Raw genomic sequence first — 18,545 nt, forward strand, 5'->3', positions numbered from 1 at the left:
ACGACAAATCACAGCATCGGCATTCAACGGGGAGGGGGGCTCTCGGGCTTCTATTCTCTCCTCACGATCGACAGGGTTCGACGGGTCCGGAGTCCATCCACTGGTCCAGGAAATTACGAGTGCGAGCGGATGCTTCCGATTCCCTCGACTGAACACACCTTTCTCCACTGAGTGCGGGATTTGTCAAGTCGATCCGGCGTCGCCGATTGAGTTAATTGATGACTTGATGGGTTGTTTTGGGGGGGTGGTTGGGGGTAAGGTTTGGAGCTTGTTTTAATAAGGTGCCGCCACTCAAGGCCATTACGTTGGGTACCTGGATGTTAAAAATGTGTCAATTCTTTTGGTGTCCATGGCCCATGGGTACTTGATGTTTTTTTTTTTTTTTTTGCCACGCGTACTCAAGTGCTTAATCTGGTAGGTCGGTGAGAAGTGAGTGGATAACTAATATGTATTGTTATTAGAGAGAACAGTGCGCCCTTTACACTAGCGTGGGAAACTTGACTTGATTGACTGGTTCTCTTCCAATGTTGAGTTAACAATTTTCACCATTAACCATTTTCGATAATGATTTGTTGGACAAGCCAATCTCGGATGTTTTATATCAATCACGGAGGCGAAGGAATGCGAGACGATGATAGGTCTATTGTATGTGTGCAGATCTCTGAGATTCGTAATTTTCAACCCTGGAACCTTTGGAAATTGAATTTGTATCTCTTCAAGTCGAGCTCTGTTCATGGGTCCTATACTCATAGTAACTTCATAACTTCATAACTTCATATCATATTATCATATTATCACAGGTAGATTTCCATATCCAATGTTGGGGATGATGGGTTTCCAGTCTGAAACATGCATTTTATGCATGAAATCTAAAGCTTGACTTTTGATCTCGCTTGTTATTGCCATCACGGGTTCCCGATACAAGCCGCGTCTCGGCCAGAACGATTTTGTCCGGCAATCGGGAATGCGGATCTCAAGAGAGTCAAGAGTACTTTCAATGTTGGTTTTTTTCTTTTTTTTTTTTTTTTTCTTTCTTTTTTGATTATTTATTATTAATCATGACTTTTTAAAACTTCAAACCCTTTTGAAACCTTTTTAAAAAAATAAAAAATAAAAATAAAAAAAACCACCAAAATCCAGAGGAAAAACCTTGGAAAAGCCATAGTGTAAAGCAGACATCTGGACACATTGTGCCTATGGAAGTGGGGTTGCACTGGCCTTAACTACAAGAGAAACATTCAAATGTTGGAAAAAAAACTCCACTTTAAAAGATCAAAGTCTCCAACTAGAAAGTTTACTTGTTTTACCCCAATATCCACAATACTTAGACCAATACGCAGCACTTGAGACGCATTTTGATATATAAGATATCTCGTAACTTGGAGTGTAACTATTATAGACTTATAAGCGCCTTCCGAAATGCCGAGTCTGCTCTTTTCCCCCTTCTAGAATCCTTGTTCGAACATTATTTTGACCCCTGCGTAATGAGGGGATGGTCAGTATTGACTTGGGCTTGGACAGATGCAAATAACAATAACTAACAATCCTTTAGCCTCACGTGTCGTCTGCGCCATCTGAAATGTGTGTTGTCCCCCCCCTCCCAAAAATACTAGTCTTCCTTGTCCTTTGCCAGAGCTGACCCTCTCCCAGGTGATAAAACAGCAACCAAATGTCTGCGCTGTCAACGGTCCGGTCGCGAATGTGTACCTGCCCCCGGGAAATCAGAAGAGGTCTCCTTTCGTCATGGTCAAAATCCATCCTTGCGAGGAAAAGGTCCCCCAAGGTACGGCGAGAGCGATCTTGCCTTCCCCAACGACCAGATCTGGGTTGAGACTTTGTCTGAATGTAAGTGGCGGTCAACAACAACAACAATAACCATGACCTGGATAAAAAAAAAAAAAAAAAACCACATGGAATTGTAGCCCAGTTTGCTTCAATCATGAAGAGCCTTGAAAAACTGACATCCTCCAAGACTCCTTCAAAGACGAGACCGACCAGACAGCCGCGGAGTATTTTGTCGTCCCCGTGATCGGGCAATCTGTTTCCCGCTCATCATCCGAAGCGCGCTCAACGCCTTCATCCGTGGACCCCATGTCCGCCACTACAGTCGGGCTGCCTTATCTCACAGAATCGCAAGATTTGTCCCGGTCAGCATCGGAATATTCACAGCTCACCCCGATCGGGCAACCCCGGCTCGATAATGTGAACGAAGCATACCTCCTCCGACATTTCCAGCGACATCTAGCAGACTGGGTGCGTTCTTTCCACATTTTGTCTCTCCCTTTCTTTGTCCCTTTTTTAGGGGGGGGGGGGGGGCTATTTTTGCAAATACTTCCAACTTCACAGCTAACATCGTCGCAACAGCTCGATGCCGGTGATCCTGAGCGCCATTTCTCAGCGGATGTCGCCAAGCGCGCAACCCAGTCTCCACTTTTACTGTACGCCTGTATAGCCGTAGCAGCATGTCACCTTTCACGCACAGCAAACACCGTCTCCCCAGAAGTCGCAGATAATTACCACGAGCGCTGCGTCTCAATAATGCTCCCGGTTCTGGACAAACCGGAATTCGATATCGGCATAGACATCCTTCTCAGTTCGACGGTGATTCTCCGCTTCTTTGAACAAATCTCCTGTGAGTCCCTTTCCTCTAGACATGCAGATTGCCCCATAGAATTAACCGTGTGGTTTAAGCTCATACTCCTTCCAATGACCCCCAACGCCATCTCCTCGCTGGTTCGGTCTACATCAGCTCCCACGTTGACTGCGCTATCAGCGGAAGTCTCGCATCAGCTTCGTTTTGGGTCTTTGTCATTCAAGATATTCAATTCGCACTCACATACCAGAAATGTCTCCGACTGACCTTTGCCCCATTCGATGAACGGCTGCGGAAGTGGTGGCTATCGAAACCGGTGCTTACTGATGGAGACTGGGTCAATCGAGCGATTTGGTTATTGGCTGAAACCATCGACTTCTGTTATAATGTTTCCGGTCGCAACTTTGGAGGGCGCCTTGGCGTTGCTGGTGAGATTGCGCTCAAGGAGAGGATTAGGGAGTGGGAGATTGAGAGGTCCGAAGCTTTTACGCCTTTGCATGTTTCGCCGCCTGATCCTGCGAGGGGGAAACCTTTCCCTGTTGTTTGGTATACTAGTTTGGTTCATTGTGAGTGATGTATCCAGTGCTTGTGGGTATGGCTGTAACATGTGCTAATCTGGATTAGCAACTGCCATGCAACATGTTTGTCTTGCAAAGGCACTTATGTTGATTCGGGAACATGAGCTTCAGGATGGTATGTCCTCCAGAGAAGAGCGGCTAGAATTAAAGGTATGGAATAGGAATGGTCTTTGTTTCAATCCCAATGAGATTTTCCTCTAATGCAAAGCTTGACAGAGACAAATTTCGGAGACTCTTGATTATCTTTTCGGCATCGCCCTCTCGGCAGATGATGAACCTTCCTTACGAATCATGGCGTGTCATGCTCTCTGTGCCTGTATGTCGTTTCCTCCCCCCCCCCCCCCCCCACCCTACCTTGGCGCTACGTGTACTAATTTTATTTCTCCGCTATAGGTAGCGCATGGATAGACGACCCTGTCGCTCAAAACTTATTGTTTGATCTGCTACGTCGGACGGAACGAGAAAATGGGTGGCCATGGGCTTATGTTGAGCAGCGAATTTTGCATACATGGCAAGGGAACTCACGGTGATAGTTCGTATTGGAGTTGGATTGATGCTTGTTATCTTTATATACCCATATTTTACTTGTAGCAAAGATGGTTCGCGATCGCGTATGTATCAACCTTGGAATCACAATACGTGTCCAGAGCTCATGACTACTAGTAGTATTGAAGAGTAAAAAAAAAAAACAAAGAGGGAGAAGTACTAGTAGGTACATAGCGGAATAATGTGATTAATAAAATCTGCGCATATACAATCAATTGATTGCAGCCTGTGGTCTTCATTCGAGTTTTGATGATGAAGTACCATGTCCCGGGTATAGGCTAGGCGGTATATAGACAAAACACCAGTTGACGTTTCCAACCTTGAACTCCCAACAAAATATAACAGACCTCACAATACCATGAACATCAAAGTTGGAAGTTCCCATCAAAAGCATACGGAAATGACAAGAGCCCTTCATCCATCATAGTCCCCAATATCGCCAGGCTTGGATCGAAAGGTGCCTCCGCCGTTAATTCAGGCAACCCCATCGGCTGTCCGGGTGGCATACTCCCTAAGCCTGGCATTTGAGGATACTGGGTGGTCCCAGGCATGATGTATTGCTGGGGTTGGTTAGGTGTGAAAGGTTGATAAAATGATCTATCTCCCATGCCTGAGTCGTGGGATCCCGTGGACATTTGGGGGGTATAAGGTGCTGGGGACCAATGCGTAGATGTTTCTACTGTTCCATAACTGGTTGCCGGGGTCGGAGGATTCCGGGCCATATCTTGGTTAATAGTTGAGGATGAGTATACAGATCCTTGATTTGAATTTGCTGGTTGGGTGGGATTTGTGGAGCGTGGATCACCCATGGCTAGGTCGCTGAGGACTTGCAATGGTGTGGTACCTTGCCTCGGCTATTTCAAATGTTAATCTCAGGCATTGGTTGGTGGGGTTTTCGGGATTTGGAATAGTAGTACGTACAGGTTGCGTTTCCCTCGGATTGTGCATTTCAGCACCAAAGATCTCACGAAGCTCGGGACCGTTCTCTCTTTTCTTGAGGAACCAATCTCGCAGCATCATGATGATATTCCCGAACTTGCCGGCCACTCGGCCACCTTCAAGAGCTGCAGCTGCTCGGTAGTGAGTTATGACTCGGTTAAGGTAGTACTCCACCTTGAGACTCCGCGCGTCCATCAACCGACCGATATGAGAATCAGGGGCCGTGACAAGTGAGTAAATTTTGATTAGACTGACGACCGGGTATGCAGTGCGAGCCAAAGCCAATGTCGGTAAATATCTAACCCTCTCCACGTCAATACTGAGAATTGTGTCAAATGACCTGTGGATGGAGTTGAGACAAGATGTGAGAGCTTCAATGATAGGTGCCATGCATGCGTCGTCATCTAGCCCTTCATCTTCAGGTTCGGGAAAGATACTGTCCCTACAGTCAACCCCCATAACACTTTCGTGTATGAAAAGATCGAGTGCATGGTATGTATGTGCCAATGTTGCTGAGGAAGTTAGAGTGGTTCAGGTTTGGGAGAGAGCAGATGTAGACCTACGACTCCACAGTTCCTCTGGAATATCTCTCCTGAACTGGGCAAGTTGATTTGAAAACGCCTTGATCGTGTACCTCACTTTGCTGTCCGTAAATGAGACAATTGACTGAGTGTCATCAGTGGTGAGCTGCAATCCCGCTTGTTCCATAATCCACCCTAGCTTTCCCCACCAAACAGCTTGGCGATCAGAAGGCAGGGCGTCAGGATGATTTTCCAATATTTGAAGGGACTCATCCATGTATGGCTGCCATCGCACAATCTGGATCCGCCTCAAAGCTATCGCCGCTTGGATTCCTAGAAAGTAACAGCCCACCCATGCCCTCCTTGCTTCGGGGGTATCTAGTTCCGCATTTGCTGGAGTCTTCCGTTTGATGACTATTTCTCGGATGCGAACAATCTTCATGTCTCCATTCGACCGACGATTCAACCCCACCTCCATGCCTACCACGATAGCCATGTGAATCAATTGATAGAACTTAAGTTCTTCCAGGTTATCGGGCGTCATGTACCAGATCGAAACGACGAGTAAAGCTTGAACGAGTTCGAGCGATTTGTGGCCCTTGACAACGACTTTTTCCGCAATCAATCGATATGATTCGTTAATCAGTGGCATTTGGAGGTCTTTTTTCACAATTCCCACCGAGACACCGAGGATGGCAAGAAAGAGGGTCGGTTTTTCGCGGCGTACCTGACCCATTGTTGTACCAGGAGCCATGACTACAAAGGGCATATCGTTCCCCATGTCGCTAACATAGTGATTGAAAGAAGCCTGGGCCGTTGCTATGTCGATCATGCCTCTGTCGATCACGTCGACAAAGTCATTCCCAACATCTGCTTTGGGTCCAGGTTTAGTCTCCCCTTCAAACGGACCCCGCCAGTGCTTAGCCGGCTGTTTCGTTATTTGTTCCGCAGATGGACTATTAGGACGGGGATACTGGGCTACCAAAAATCCATCATGGTGCCGTTTGTTCCCCGCCATATTCTGGTCACCGCGCAGCCAATTGGAGGGCTGATCACGGCTAGACTGCGGCTGAGTCTGCTGTACGCCTGCAACAGTGCCTGGAATCGTACCCATTGTAAGTTGTGTATGATGCGACGCCTGGATTGTAGCAGTCAAAGCATCAATTTTACGCTCCAGCTCAGTCACGCGACTGTCCGTCTTCTTCTGGCGCTTGCGGGTTGGCTCTGTCACAATGTATTGTCGACGTGCTTTAGCGCATCGTTTACAAGCGCCATCAGGGTTGGAAGATTCCGGATCGCACCGGACTTTCAATTGGCGACAGGGTTCACACGCTCTGGGTCGCTTGATCTCCCCAACCGGCTGGTCATCTGTATCGGACGGTGTCTCTGGATTATGCAACCCAAGACCAAAGGTCCGTGCTTCATATGACTCGGATAATTGCGAGGGTGGCTCTGGATAGTCGGCCATGGTGTGTTGGTATGTCGGGGGTCGGGACGGGGTCGGTACGATCCCCCGAGATTCAGGAGTTGCGGGGCCGACCGATGGATCAGTAATTTGACGATGAACCGCTTTTCCCACCCTAGATCCTTGAGCTTTGAGCTTTGAGCTTTGAGGCCCACGGGTTGATTCTTTTTTTGATTGGATACAGGGTTTACTTTGCGTGCCCCTGCAGTAGTGTTTGAGTGACGTGACCCTTATGCTGGTTCTTTTACCCTCGTGGGAATCGTGTAAGACGGAGGACGGGAAAGATAACCTCCGCGACTCCGACTGGGGCACCGCTGTCAGTGGCTGTACATGACCAGTTGAGACTAGAATTGAAAGTTGACCAAGGTAAATGCACTGGCTTTTTTTAAAAAAAAAAAAAAAAAAAAAAAGTAAGAAAAGGAGAGTGGCAGTAGTGAGATGTGAATGTACTTTTCTCTTTAAACCCAAAAAAAGGTTCTTGAGAGCATGATCGCTTTGATGCTTGTCGCCTCAGGACCGTCGGTTGCACGTGACCGTCATGACCTAATCACTCCGTTAACCAACTAACTACTAAGTTACTAGATGATGTATAGGATATGAACAGAGGTATAGACTAATAGCTGCCATTACAAGGATAGTTTTGTTTTGGTTACCATCTTACAGACTGCTATTTGCATTCGTTTAGATGATATTGAGACAGAAATTCAGGTAGGCCATGAATTGATGAAAAATAAATAAAAAAAGGAAGAAGAAGAGATCGCATGTATGCGGGTATAAATGTAGCGTAAAAATAGCAAACAAACATCAGCACAAGCTCCCTAGAGCTTCAGCCACTATGCCACCTTGTGCACAGGGCACTCCATTTTGTGCACGAACCAGTCCAAAATGCAGTGCTTATGGAATTTGCATAAGCACTCCAGTCGGACCAACAAATCTCCACCCTCATAATCCACCATACAGATGGTGCACTCCGCGGGACCTCCATCCTCTCCGATGCAGTCCTTCTCTGTTGCGGTGAACTCGATCATTCGAGACGCAGATGGTGGAGGTGGGAGTGATCGTGGTTCCGGGCCTCGGCGCGCGGAGGAAGCAGGTTGCGCTGCAGCTGGGGCTCCGTAATTTTCGATGCACTGCCGGGTGTGGGCCTCACGTTCCTCCAACGGCCGGTCGTTACTGATGGCAGGGAATCTTCGGCCGCAAATGGGACAGAGATCTTGCTCACAGGTAGACAGGCGTTGATGCGAGTCAGTGGAGTCGAGGGGAGATTGGCGACTGGCGCTTTCGTTGCGTAGGCTCCGTCGCCTGTTATCACCCACGGCCCTCGGGAACTCGGGACTGGAAGGTTGGGAGTCTTGGCGGTTTCTTCGACGCTCCGCCTAAAGCTTGTTAGATAAAACCATGCGTAGCGTAACAAAATGATAATGACTTACCCTGTCGCGGGAGAAGTTTTGACCCATGCCGGATGGTAAAGAATGACTTGGGCGATGTCCTCGCGTTCTACCAAAACCAAGTGGGTTGGGGTTTGGATCTGGAACGCAGGGATTGCAGAGACGGACTTCTTCTCCTCCGCCAAGAGCTGGATTGAGGCTCGATGGTAGTTCAACGGGGTTGTCTTCGGTTAAATCAACGATTTGCCGCAGTGGAGGTGGGGAGTGCTCATGGAGATGAAGGGACTCTGGTGGGCGGACAATAAACTGCCTAGGAATGGTGATGCGGTGCGGGGAGCAGGAGGCACACACCACCCTACCACATTTCCGACAATGGTGTTTTCGGTACCAAAAATTAAAAGCCGTCTCACAAATTGGACAAGTGCTCACTTCCCCATCGGGCTGCCATCGTGGTAGGGTATTCTCCATTTCCACTTCATCCTGAGAAGCTCCCAACGCCTCTAACATGCTTTGTGCTTCCGTTGACCCTGACAAAAACGCACGCAAAGTGCTCTCGTCGGTCCCTGACACCTGCCAACCGACTCCCGACTGACGTTCGCGCCTAGGATTTCTGATCGCCTCTGACTGTCCTCGTGGCCTGCCCGATTGAATATACTGGGGGTATTGATCCAATGCGCCAACCCGCAAGCTAGACGAATGGTGTCTCTCCAGAGCACGAGCCGCAGAAAGACTGGATGAAGGAGGATGCATTCCATACCCGGAACCTGGTTGCAATAACATGCGTGTATCAGATGGACCTTGCCCACTTTCTCTGGAGGCCGTCGACCCGGCTCTTGGACGGAAATCCTCGCTTCTGCGGCTAACAGATGGGCCGGCATCTGGAGGGGAAGAAGTAATATCAATCGCTGTTGCATAAGACGATCCCGGACCGTTCAAATGAGGTTTACCCCTATTTGGAACAATCATGGAGACGGATCGATGTGGTAATAACGATTGAGTGCTAATTCTTGCAAAGTCTCCGGAGCGGGCTCGTTGCAAACGATCATGGCTGCCAGTGCTAATCAGGCGCCTTTTACGGTCTCTGGCCGGATGGCTTGGCAGTGCTCGCTGTCCCAAGGCAGAATCACGTTGTGCCGAGCTTGCTTCCTCCTGATTTGCTGATCCAGTGGAGATATATCGGTGTGTAGGATCACTCTCCTCGCTCCCTCTGCCATTTCCAAGGGGAATGCCATAGCTTCCTGTCATCATTTTTGAGTCACCGGTGATATCACTTGAAGACCTTCGCTCAGTCTCTGCTCTTCTCATTTGGACGTCAGTCTCAGGGCTGCTCGATATATGCACTGGGTTGGCGTCGTGCCCAGCACTCAAGCCATCGTCTTCGTTCCATATTGTAGTAGGATATTCGCCATCGGGGCTAGTCGCAGGAGGACTTGATGACGCCGTGCTAAGGGCAGACATTTTGTCCTTAGCAGGTTTGATTTGAATTTCCAAGCTTCTTATAGACAGAAGCAGTTCTCAGTCGATATATACCATATATATCATATATATCATATATTGTGCTTTGGGAGATGAGATGACGGGGTACTGGTTTACCTATCAGCAATCTCTTTGGTGGCCTTTCTTTCTTGTCTTGGTGTATGCCGAGTGCTTAACTGCGGTAAACCGTAGTCACAGCGAGCACTGCACCATGGCGATCGGAGATGGACCAGAGCCTCACAGTCAAAACAGTGAATGGTCTCGTGATACACAAAACAAGCGAGGTTTGTATGCGCAAAGTGTGTCTTTTCGCAAATTCAAAGTGTTTCAAAGATGTGAGGGTGTCTTGCCGGCAATACACCTGCTCAGAGGGTCTTTGGTGGCGTTGCCTGTGCAAACAGGGAGTGTCGGAGGTGCAGGAGAATTGAAGCCCAAATAACGGGGGCGCCTTATCGGTGGGTCCGGGGGCGGTCTCAGCCGGCAAAAATCGGGTCGCTTATCTCCACTACGTCACATTCACTCCTCCATTATACAAGTACTCTAGACCTCGGGAGGCTAAAGGTCGAGCAACGTCTACGTTTGAACTGCACTTCACGCTGCAGGTGAGGTGTAGATAGTGAAATTTTAGTGTGATTCTCGGCACTTGAGCCTTCGGGTAAAATTGAGTCAACCACTTTGTATAACGTGGAGTAAGGTAGGTACAGGTATCAAGGTACTAGGCAGTCATTCGAGCTAGCCAGGATTATTACTAAGTCTGCACAGCACACCCATATTGATTGAGTCGAATGCCTGGCAGCAAATTTTGGATACTGGAGACGATAAGCAAAGTAAAGAAGATGGGAAATGGAGACAAGGGAACAATAACAATGAAAAAAGAAAGTAGAAGGAAATTCGTCACTGTGGCATCAAGATGATTCGGTATTCGAGACATTCAATACAGTGGGTAAGGGGCGGAAGTAGTAGACAGTCGATGAGGGACTAGGAGTGGGTGAGTGGGTGAGATGATGAGTTGATAGAGGTTGGGTACTGAGGTTTGGGTATAAGGTTTGATTTTGCATGTACGCCCAGCTAAGGGGTTCATTATTCACCGTGTAAATGCTCATCGACTAACTCGGCTTGGCTGCCGGCGAAGGTTGGTTCGTCAGGACTTGCTTGGTGGATGTTATCTTGTGTGCGATGTTGAGCGACGTAGCCCATACTAGAAGGTCGTTCCGTGCGTACTCCATCACGGCCAGTTCTATGGCTGGAAGTCATGGAACCAGATGTAGATGCGGCCGAGAGGCCCCTCTCCCGAGAAGGGGAGCTGTCCCCACTAAAAGGTAAACGTGCAGTAGTTGGAGATTCCGGCCGCAGGTGGTCAGAGTCGGAAGCCTCGGTGCTGGCTCTTGATTGAGAGGCCTCCGTCACGACAGGTAAAAGTCCCGGTGCATCGTCCCCGTCTTGTTCGAATGGGGCTCGCGAACGACGGGACCCAGATCGACTGGCTAGCTCGATTTCGCCAATAGAGTTCACCGGGACTTGCTCTTCGCCGGACTTTCTGGCTTCGTGATCACCTTCAGAGTCACGGTATGGTCCCTCGCCTGAATAGACGTCACGCGAGTGACCAGCAGCCTCCGGGTCCTCTGGATCGTCGTGGTAAGACTGCCCCTCGTTGTAATCACCTGCTGGGAAAAGGCCAGGGGGAGGTGCTCGAGCACTTCGAACTACCTCGAAACCCTTGCCTTTATCCTTGGTCTTCCCCTGGAACATATTCCGGAACCATCCCGTTGCTGATGACACGGGGCCAGTGGGATCCGCTGGGCCAGTCTTTAACTTGCGAGTCCCAGTGTGAGAAAGCGGCGGACCACGGACACGGTAATAAAAGTCAACTTCCCGAACAGCATAATCCGTCCGTTGCGGGGAATCATCCATCTCCATGTCATCCTTGGGGGTAGGTAAATATGCAGGTACTGGCGTGTTTCGGCCAGAGCCATCTACAATTTCTTCTTCCGTGCTGACCCGACTTGGCTTCATAAAGCTTCTAGAACTTCGTTTGCTTCTATCTCCGGTACCCGGCTGAGGTGTGTGCCGACCAGGTCTTGGGGGTCGGTAGTACGGATCTCGCGGGGATGAGGCCATAAAGTTACTACTGCTCGGTGAGCTAGCAGGGAAACCTCCACCTCCAGTATAGGCGGTAGGAGACTGCGCCATCAGGTTGGCGCTGGCAGCACGGCTATGGCCCCCATGCGAGCTAGCATAATCCAAGATTGCACTAGCGCGGCCTTCACTTGCCGTCGCACGATTTAACAGTAGAGCAGAGCTTCCTGACAGACTGCGGGCACGTGATCCTTCAAACTGAGATGACATACGTCCGTCCATATTGGACAACATGGCCGCCTCGGATCCCAAACTCTGGCGTGTGATATCTCGCCGTGGAACACGTCTCGACAATTGACGCTTCCCAAAGACCTTTACTAGGCCACCACGAGTGGCACCACCGGCACCAGCAAGTCGAGCCAGAACCTCGATCAACGTCTGCAGGGCGCTTAGAAAGAATCCAAAAATGAGAACCAATGCGTGCAAGACGAGAATAACATAGCCAATCCAGCCACGTGCCGCTTGTGAGATGGTGAGAGATGGTACAAAGACCACGCTCAAAATGATAGTTAGGAATCGTATGAACGAGAACAGGCAATGATACAGGTTCATGTGGGTTGGCCCAGGAAAAGGCCGGAAAGCGATTATTGTAAGCACGGATACAACTTCGCAAATGGCTAGCATGACAACCTGCGCAATGCCTGACGGTTGCAGGGCGCCAATAGCCACACCGCGCGCAAAATTTAAGAATATCGGGACCATGGCGAAGGCGGCAGCATCATCGCAATATGTGTTGTAGAGCGGGCCGTATAACAAGACCGTAGGAAGGTCATCAAAGAGATGGGACTTTGGTCGGGTGGACACAATAACCCGAACGAACCAAATCGAGAAGCAGACTAACACAATGATCACTATCGCAGCCAATGCAACACTTTGCGCAGGAGAGCCCCTGGCGGTGACAAGCTGGAAAAAGGAGAGCGAGATTATGGGAAGAAGGAAGTAGTTGAAAACAATTCGTATGATGTTGCCCACTGTGAATGGCATGTTTTTGGCACGCAAATCTTGTTCGCTGCTATGTGCCAGCTCACGGTGCACCCAGCGCATCGCAAAGCCCAGTTGAATGAGAAGGATAATGATGGCCAAGATCACCAGAAGCCAAATTATCATGCCCGGCCAGATATCTTGCTCGGTAGTCATCCCGACCAGCTGCCTCATGCGATCCAGACCATAGGTGCCATTGACCGCGTATACCCCATCGGCGACCGGATTATGGCCTCCAGAATTGACAAAGCTCTGGTTGAACATAAGTACAGACCAAGACCCATGGCTCACGGCAGGTTGGAAGAAGCCCGGATAATCCAATGAAAGGGAACCCGTCAGCACCACGAACTGAAGATATTGCAGGCAATCAGCAAAACCGGGAGTGACCAAACGCAAAACGTCCTCGTCACGGCCGTAATTACTGGTCCAACGGAAAACATTGGTCGTGCCCCATGGGGTGTACACGGCTGCGGTTACCGTGCCAATAGCAATCAGAATCAAAATGGTCATCGGTACATATGCGAGTGCATTTTTCAGTAATGGGCCAAAGTCTGGGGTGATGGCCACGGTTATGCAGCCCAACATATCCGCTGCCGCATCTCCGGAGCGAATAATGAAGCTTGGGGTAATCGTCGAAAATCGGTACGTGGAGAGCATATCATGTTGGATAGAAAATGCGCGCAGCGTTCTTGGGTCACTCCTAAACAAGTAAAGAGAGAGAGAGAGAGAAAAAATCAGATCTGCTGAAGCATATTTATAGGATGGGGAGGGTGCGGAGCATAATCTTACAGATTGTAGTGAAAGACCGGTCCTAAAGGACAATCGCCCTGAACCACAGACTGGCAAAATCTCGAGGCATTTGTAAAGGGAGAGAAACTCAAGACTTCTAGATCAGTCAATAGAGTGCTATACTTCTCGTTCGATGTGTCCAGATCCACGATTTTTCCTTCGGTCACATTGGGATTATTCCAGGAAGCATCATCCTCGGAGGGATAATCCGTAGTCTGATCCGCCGTGCCCGATACATTCCCATACACTGTCACATTGAGCGGATGTAAAGGATCACTCAGGTTGAACCACACACCGACGTCAAGCGGTACATATTGCAGTGTTAATGGATTGGAATCGAGGACCGCCTTCCCCAAACAATTTTGGAAATTCAGCAAAGCGGCAGCGGTAGGTGACGCCAGCAAGATCAGGGACACCAGAACTATCCACCAGCTAGAGCTCCACGTGTACGCGTCTCGCCGCCTCCGTTTGGAGGTGTCTCTCCATTGTCGGCCTTGGGCGGCCGACAAGCCACCGCGTCGCTCGCATTTGGTTGTATGCGGCCCACCCAAATAAACGGTATGCTGCCGGACATGCATCGAATCGTGACACATCGCGAGTGTCTCGGGCATCCGGGATGACCTCCTAGGGGAGGTCAGCCCCCGTTGGTGATCGAATCCACGTTGTGTTGACAATTGGGAGAGTCGAAGGGGTTTCGCCCGGTATTTTTTTCCCCTCGTCACAGTCCACCACCTCTCTCGCTCGCTCGTTCGGGTGTGATGTCGCTCCGGAGATTGAAGACGGATATCGGGGACAGTCGTGAAGACCCAGGTGAATATTGAATGACAAGGTGAAGTGGATGAATAGAGTCTGGGCTCTTCGGGATTATTGGAGAAAGAGGGGAATTCGGGGCGGGAAGAGTCTTGAGGTACGTAAGTCGGCAACCCCTGGTGAGGTTTACGGCAATAAGCCGGAGTCAAAAACTGACCAGACGAATAATAGCCCAAGGACGGGGGAAAGTGAATCTTGCAAGAGCTGGGTAAACGATCAAGGAAAAAAAAAATAAAAAATAAAATAAAATAATAAACGGAAGAAAGTCAACTGAAAAAAAAAAATTATTATTAAAAAAAAATATTGGAAAAAGCACTAACAAAATCCCCAGTTGTTGTTGCTGCGCCTTGTTACGTCGCGGTGGAGTTTTAGTTGGCTTACTACACGACTATTTACTCGTATTTCGTACTTTGGAAAAAAAAAAAAAAACCTCCAAATCATGATCACCTCATGAAAAATCATCTTTGTAAGATGACATAAACCGACACCCTATGTGGAACCGGAAAGAGTAACCGGTGCTTCAAACTACTAGTATGTACGGAGTAGGCGCGCCGCTTTATATTTAGTAGAAACTGCATCAACCTTATATCCCTCGCGTCCCAGTCCTAAATATGGCTTTTATTCACCTTTCTCACCGTCCCACAGATGCACAACATGGACAAACTTCCTGACCTCCAAATAAACCGGTTTCAGTCGAGTCTTTCAGCTGCGCGCTTCAGTGTCTCACTTGGTGGTCCCGACAATGCTGATCCCGTTTCCGCACAAATTCCAAACAGCTTTGCATTCTCCTTTCTTTTTTTTTTCGGCTGTCTTTCTCCCGACCGATCAAGAGCTGTGTAGGATCGGCGACTGATGAGACATGATCCCAACCATTCATTTTTAGCCCACAAACATGGTCTATGTGGGTATCTGCGCGTGGTCACTGGTAGTGTCTCAGCCAGTCTGTGGGGGTGCCAGTGAGGATGGCATTGTGGCTGAACGGAGAAAATGGCTTGGCCTGCCAATAGCATGAGCAATTGATTTGAGCTACCTGAAGTACTTAGCTTACAGACGGACAAACAGCTACTCTTTAGATCGGTCCCTTTTTATACATATATACTAATCCTGGGGAGCTGAGGGGGAAATCCGGGAGTCGACTTGTATGGATCAATAAAATCAGCCTTGGTTTGAGTTTTAGTCACGTACATAGTACAGTAGGTATAGAAATAGTATGGTTGTTACTCCATACTACTAGTAGGAACTATCATTATCGGCATATGCAAGCCATGAATCGCGGTCCTTCAGCTCATGTGTATATGGAATTAGCCATATACATAGACTTCTACTTTGATATTTAAAATCTTTCATCATGATCCAATATTCGATTCCCTTTTGACGATTCCCTGGTCCTCATTTGGTCTCAACATTTCGATGTTGAGCATATTCTCTCTCAAGGTCGTTGGAATTAATGGGTCTGTAGCTAGTACATGTGTCGGTACTACATGTATGTACCTTCAAATGTTGTACAAGTACCTCCAGATGTCGAGTACTTTTGAATAGCCATGTACTTCACTCAATGTTTAGATACCTAGGTGTGTATATTTCCAGGCTATGTAGCAAGTGCTTGAGCGCTGCGCATCTATGTACCTGGAAATCTCGGGGTGTTGGAATTGATACATATGAACCTATATGTACTGTGCATACATATACATTGATGTATCTCAACATTTGAAACATGGATAGCGTTAGGATCGCGACCTCGAGGCTCGGGGGGAATTCCCCAATCAAACACGGAGCACTTGAGTACGTCCGATCCTATCATAGACCCTACACATTTCAATGTTTGAAATTCATAGATCCATGCATGTGGATGCCTGGAGGACTGATCAATGGCAGAGGTGGCTAGGTAGACAAGCGGGTGCTTTCCGTCGATAGATCTAACCCCACGTGGACCTGCACCTAGGCAGATATCCCGAGGTCGTCTCGGGCCGAGATTATAGTGAAGTTGAATATTGAACCTTACACAGAAGTCATTATGTACCTACTACTAGGTAGGGTAGTGAAGCTTGTTTGCATTGAAACCCAATGTTCGATATGGAATCTTGGAAAGCCGATAATGTGGGTTCAAAATTTCAACATTTGAAGCGTTTGAGTATTCAATTACAGTGTCCCTGGTGGAATCCCGAAGTCAACATGGGTATAAACCGCGTGAGACGTCATCTAGAAGATCGCTTTCAAAATTAAATTCTGCTTATACAAAATCCATAACGAAAATATCCGTGGACGTTGATAAGATGGCATTGGAACTTCATGCAGGGCTCAGGGGAGTTTGTCGATCGATATTTCAACATTTAGAAAGATTCAAATTCCTCGAGGCCTGGGTCGGGGTTCACTGTGGAATTAGTCCCTTTCTCCATCAATGGCATTTGCTGATCTTCCCCACCAGCGAGAACACAGCCGTGTCCAGACGCCGATGAACACCATATATGTAGATGATCTCCAGATATTCATACTTGAAATATTCGATCTACATATGTACTCGGCATGCTTGGAACTAATTCCAACATTCAAATGAAACTCCAGACATCTGGATGCCCTGAATTTCAATCAATTTTTGATTTTTGTTTTTGATTTCGAAGCACGTTTCTTTTTTCTGAAAGTTGACTTCTTCCCTCAACATTAGAGATTCAAAATGGAATTGCGTTTGTGTACATGTACAGAAGCCTTCAAATATTTCTGCCCATGCAGCTCGGTTCACTAGATGCGCGGTGCAGAGAAGTTGCGGGGTGGCTTTGACGATCAGTTGGGTGGAACTTGACTCGGTGGGAAATACTAAATGCATCGTAGTGTAGGGTAAATTTGGTGAATACTGGACTCGAATTGGAAATGGGCGTTTAGTTTCGAGTAAAATTAGGATAATTAGATCCCGGGGACCCTCTTGACATACGTACGCCTCATTGTCGTGGCTAAGCACCTTTTATTTTTTATTTTTTGAAAGTCCCGAGGTCCACTTGGTTGGAGAATGTAGCGGGCAACTACATATTCAAGTGGTTTGACAGCGACCTTAATATTCCGTAAGGATATGTATAGATATCCAATCTTGGAAGCCCCCTCGCAGGTCGGCGAATAGGGGGCTCGGATGGTCGGCAGGGATCGCTATGCTCATTCTTCAAATCCCCTGCATATGATGCCGGGACGACGAAAGGGGGAAGCCGGAAATGAAAATGAGCATCTGATCAACTGCCAGATTGGAGTGGCTGCATGATGTACGAATTGTCCCCCATGTCTCTAGCACTTGATTGTATAGTATATTCAAACATTGAAGATTGAATGTTATCACGCCAACGAACTCGAAGATTTGGTGATATCTGTTATAAGTTTTTTAAGTTGATGCCTGATCCCTGGAGATCTACGTGTCCCAATCACGATGCCACTCGTAAAGAGCCAAAGAAATGCTTTGAATAGATAACTCGTCACCGGGACCCGCTGGTGCCCCTCTATTCTAGCCCAATTAGGGTTAGACGAGTTTCACGATGAAACCCGGGTTGAAGGAGATGATTGGCTACTCGAGGACGAGATGTTGATTTGCTTCGAATGGTTTGCGAGGCTGAAGGGGACTCGTGGGAGTAACGTATGCAAATTCTATATATAAGTTGTGATTTGTGCATTCTTGAATGTTCAGACGAGAAGAATCCAAATCCAGCACTTTGACTAACGTGGGCTCCACAGCGGGAATGGTGCTTTCCAACTTGCGGAGCTTTTGATAAAATATAGAAAAAAAAATCAGAAAAATAGAAAATAGAAAATAGAAAATAGACAAGGAATTAAGAAATTAAGAAATTAAGAAATTAAAATCAATAATTCCATGTTAATTTCCATGGAATCTTTTGAAAGTTTCAAAGACACATTTGAACCCCAGACCATTATTTCTTAGCCTCGCACTCACGGTGTTTCCATTTTTTTTTTCTTTATAACTCTCTCTGGCCGGTCCAGCTTAATTACCAATTCATCTAGTCTTCAAAAGAAGAATTCAAAGATTACATACTCTATATATCAAATGTACTGTCCCCCTAAAATCCGAGAAAAGCCAAAAGCCGGCGATCTTTACTCCACCGTTTGGTTAACTCATCTCCAGACTAACGAAGACCAGCTATCTCTAGTCCCTGGCCATGCACGGGCATTGAACGCCCCTCCTTCCTTCGCTTTTCCCCAAAGCTTTTATCTTCCCATCATATCCCACCTTCCCTACTATTCTCACCTCTTCTCCCCCGCGCGCTTGGTCCCTGTCGCAACATCATCTTCCAGCTTATCAGGGAACCCATTGACAACCCCCTGTCGATCAAT

At 47.9% G+C, this 18,545-nt stretch overlaps 4 protein-coding genes across 4 annotated transcripts; 1 reads left to right on the top strand and 3 right to left on the bottom strand.

Moving 5' to 3' along the window:
* Window positions 1–1,553: 1,553 nt before the first annotated feature.
* On the top strand, window positions 1,554–3,701 carry N7466_005347 (Zn(II)2Cys6 transcription factor domain-containing protein; the record flags this gene model as incomplete). The annotated part of the gene is made up of 8 exons (XM_057164744.1): window positions 1,554–1,581; window positions 1,651–1,845; window positions 1,973–2,253; window positions 2,365–2,632; window positions 2,692–3,159; window positions 3,218–3,321; window positions 3,388–3,487; window positions 3,565–3,701. Coding segments are annotated over 8 exons (1,581 nt in total), but the record flags the coding sequence as incomplete, so codon positions are not given.
* A 381-nt stretch (window positions 3,702–4,082) lies between these two features.
* On the bottom strand, window positions 4,083–6,645 carry N7466_005348 (putative C6 transcription factor (War1); the record flags this gene model as incomplete). Its single annotated transcript, XM_057164745.1, has 3 exons — window positions 4,083–4,571; window positions 4,639–5,168; window positions 5,220–6,645. 3 exons carry the CDS (start codon window positions 6,643–6,645, stop codon window positions 4,083–4,085), a joined length of 2,445 nt encoding a protein of 814 aa, XP_057023426.1.
* Window positions 6,646–7,475: 830 nt separating this feature from the next.
* Window positions 7,476–9,488, bottom strand: N7466_005349 (phosphatidylinositol-3-phosphate-binding ubiquitin-protein ligase; the record flags this gene model as incomplete). The annotated part of the gene is made up of 2 exons (XM_057164746.1): window positions 7,476–8,018; window positions 8,073–9,488. The coding sequence occupies 2 exons, from the start codon at window positions 9,486–9,488 to the stop codon at window positions 7,476–7,478; spliced, it is 1,959 nt and encodes a 652-aa protein (XP_057023427.1).
* A 1,098-nt stretch (window positions 9,489–10,586) lies between these two features.
* N7466_005350 (uncharacterized protein) lies at window positions 10,587–14,023 on the bottom strand (the record flags this gene model as incomplete). Its single annotated transcript, XM_057164747.1, has 2 exons — window positions 10,587–13,323; window positions 13,413–14,023. 2 exons carry the CDS (start codon window positions 14,021–14,023, stop codon window positions 10,587–10,589), a joined length of 3,348 nt encoding a protein of 1,115 aa, XP_057023428.1.
* Between the last annotated feature and the right edge of the window lie 4,522 nt (window positions 14,024–18,545).

The sequence above is a fragment of the Penicillium verhagenii genome (assembly GCF_028828195.1).
Source record: "Penicillium verhagenii strain IBT 33310 chromosome Unknown utg000005l_segment0_segment0, whole genome shotgun sequence".
NCBI classification, from domain to species: domain Eukaryota; kingdom Fungi; phylum Ascomycota; class Eurotiomycetes; order Eurotiales; family Aspergillaceae; genus Penicillium; species Penicillium verhagenii.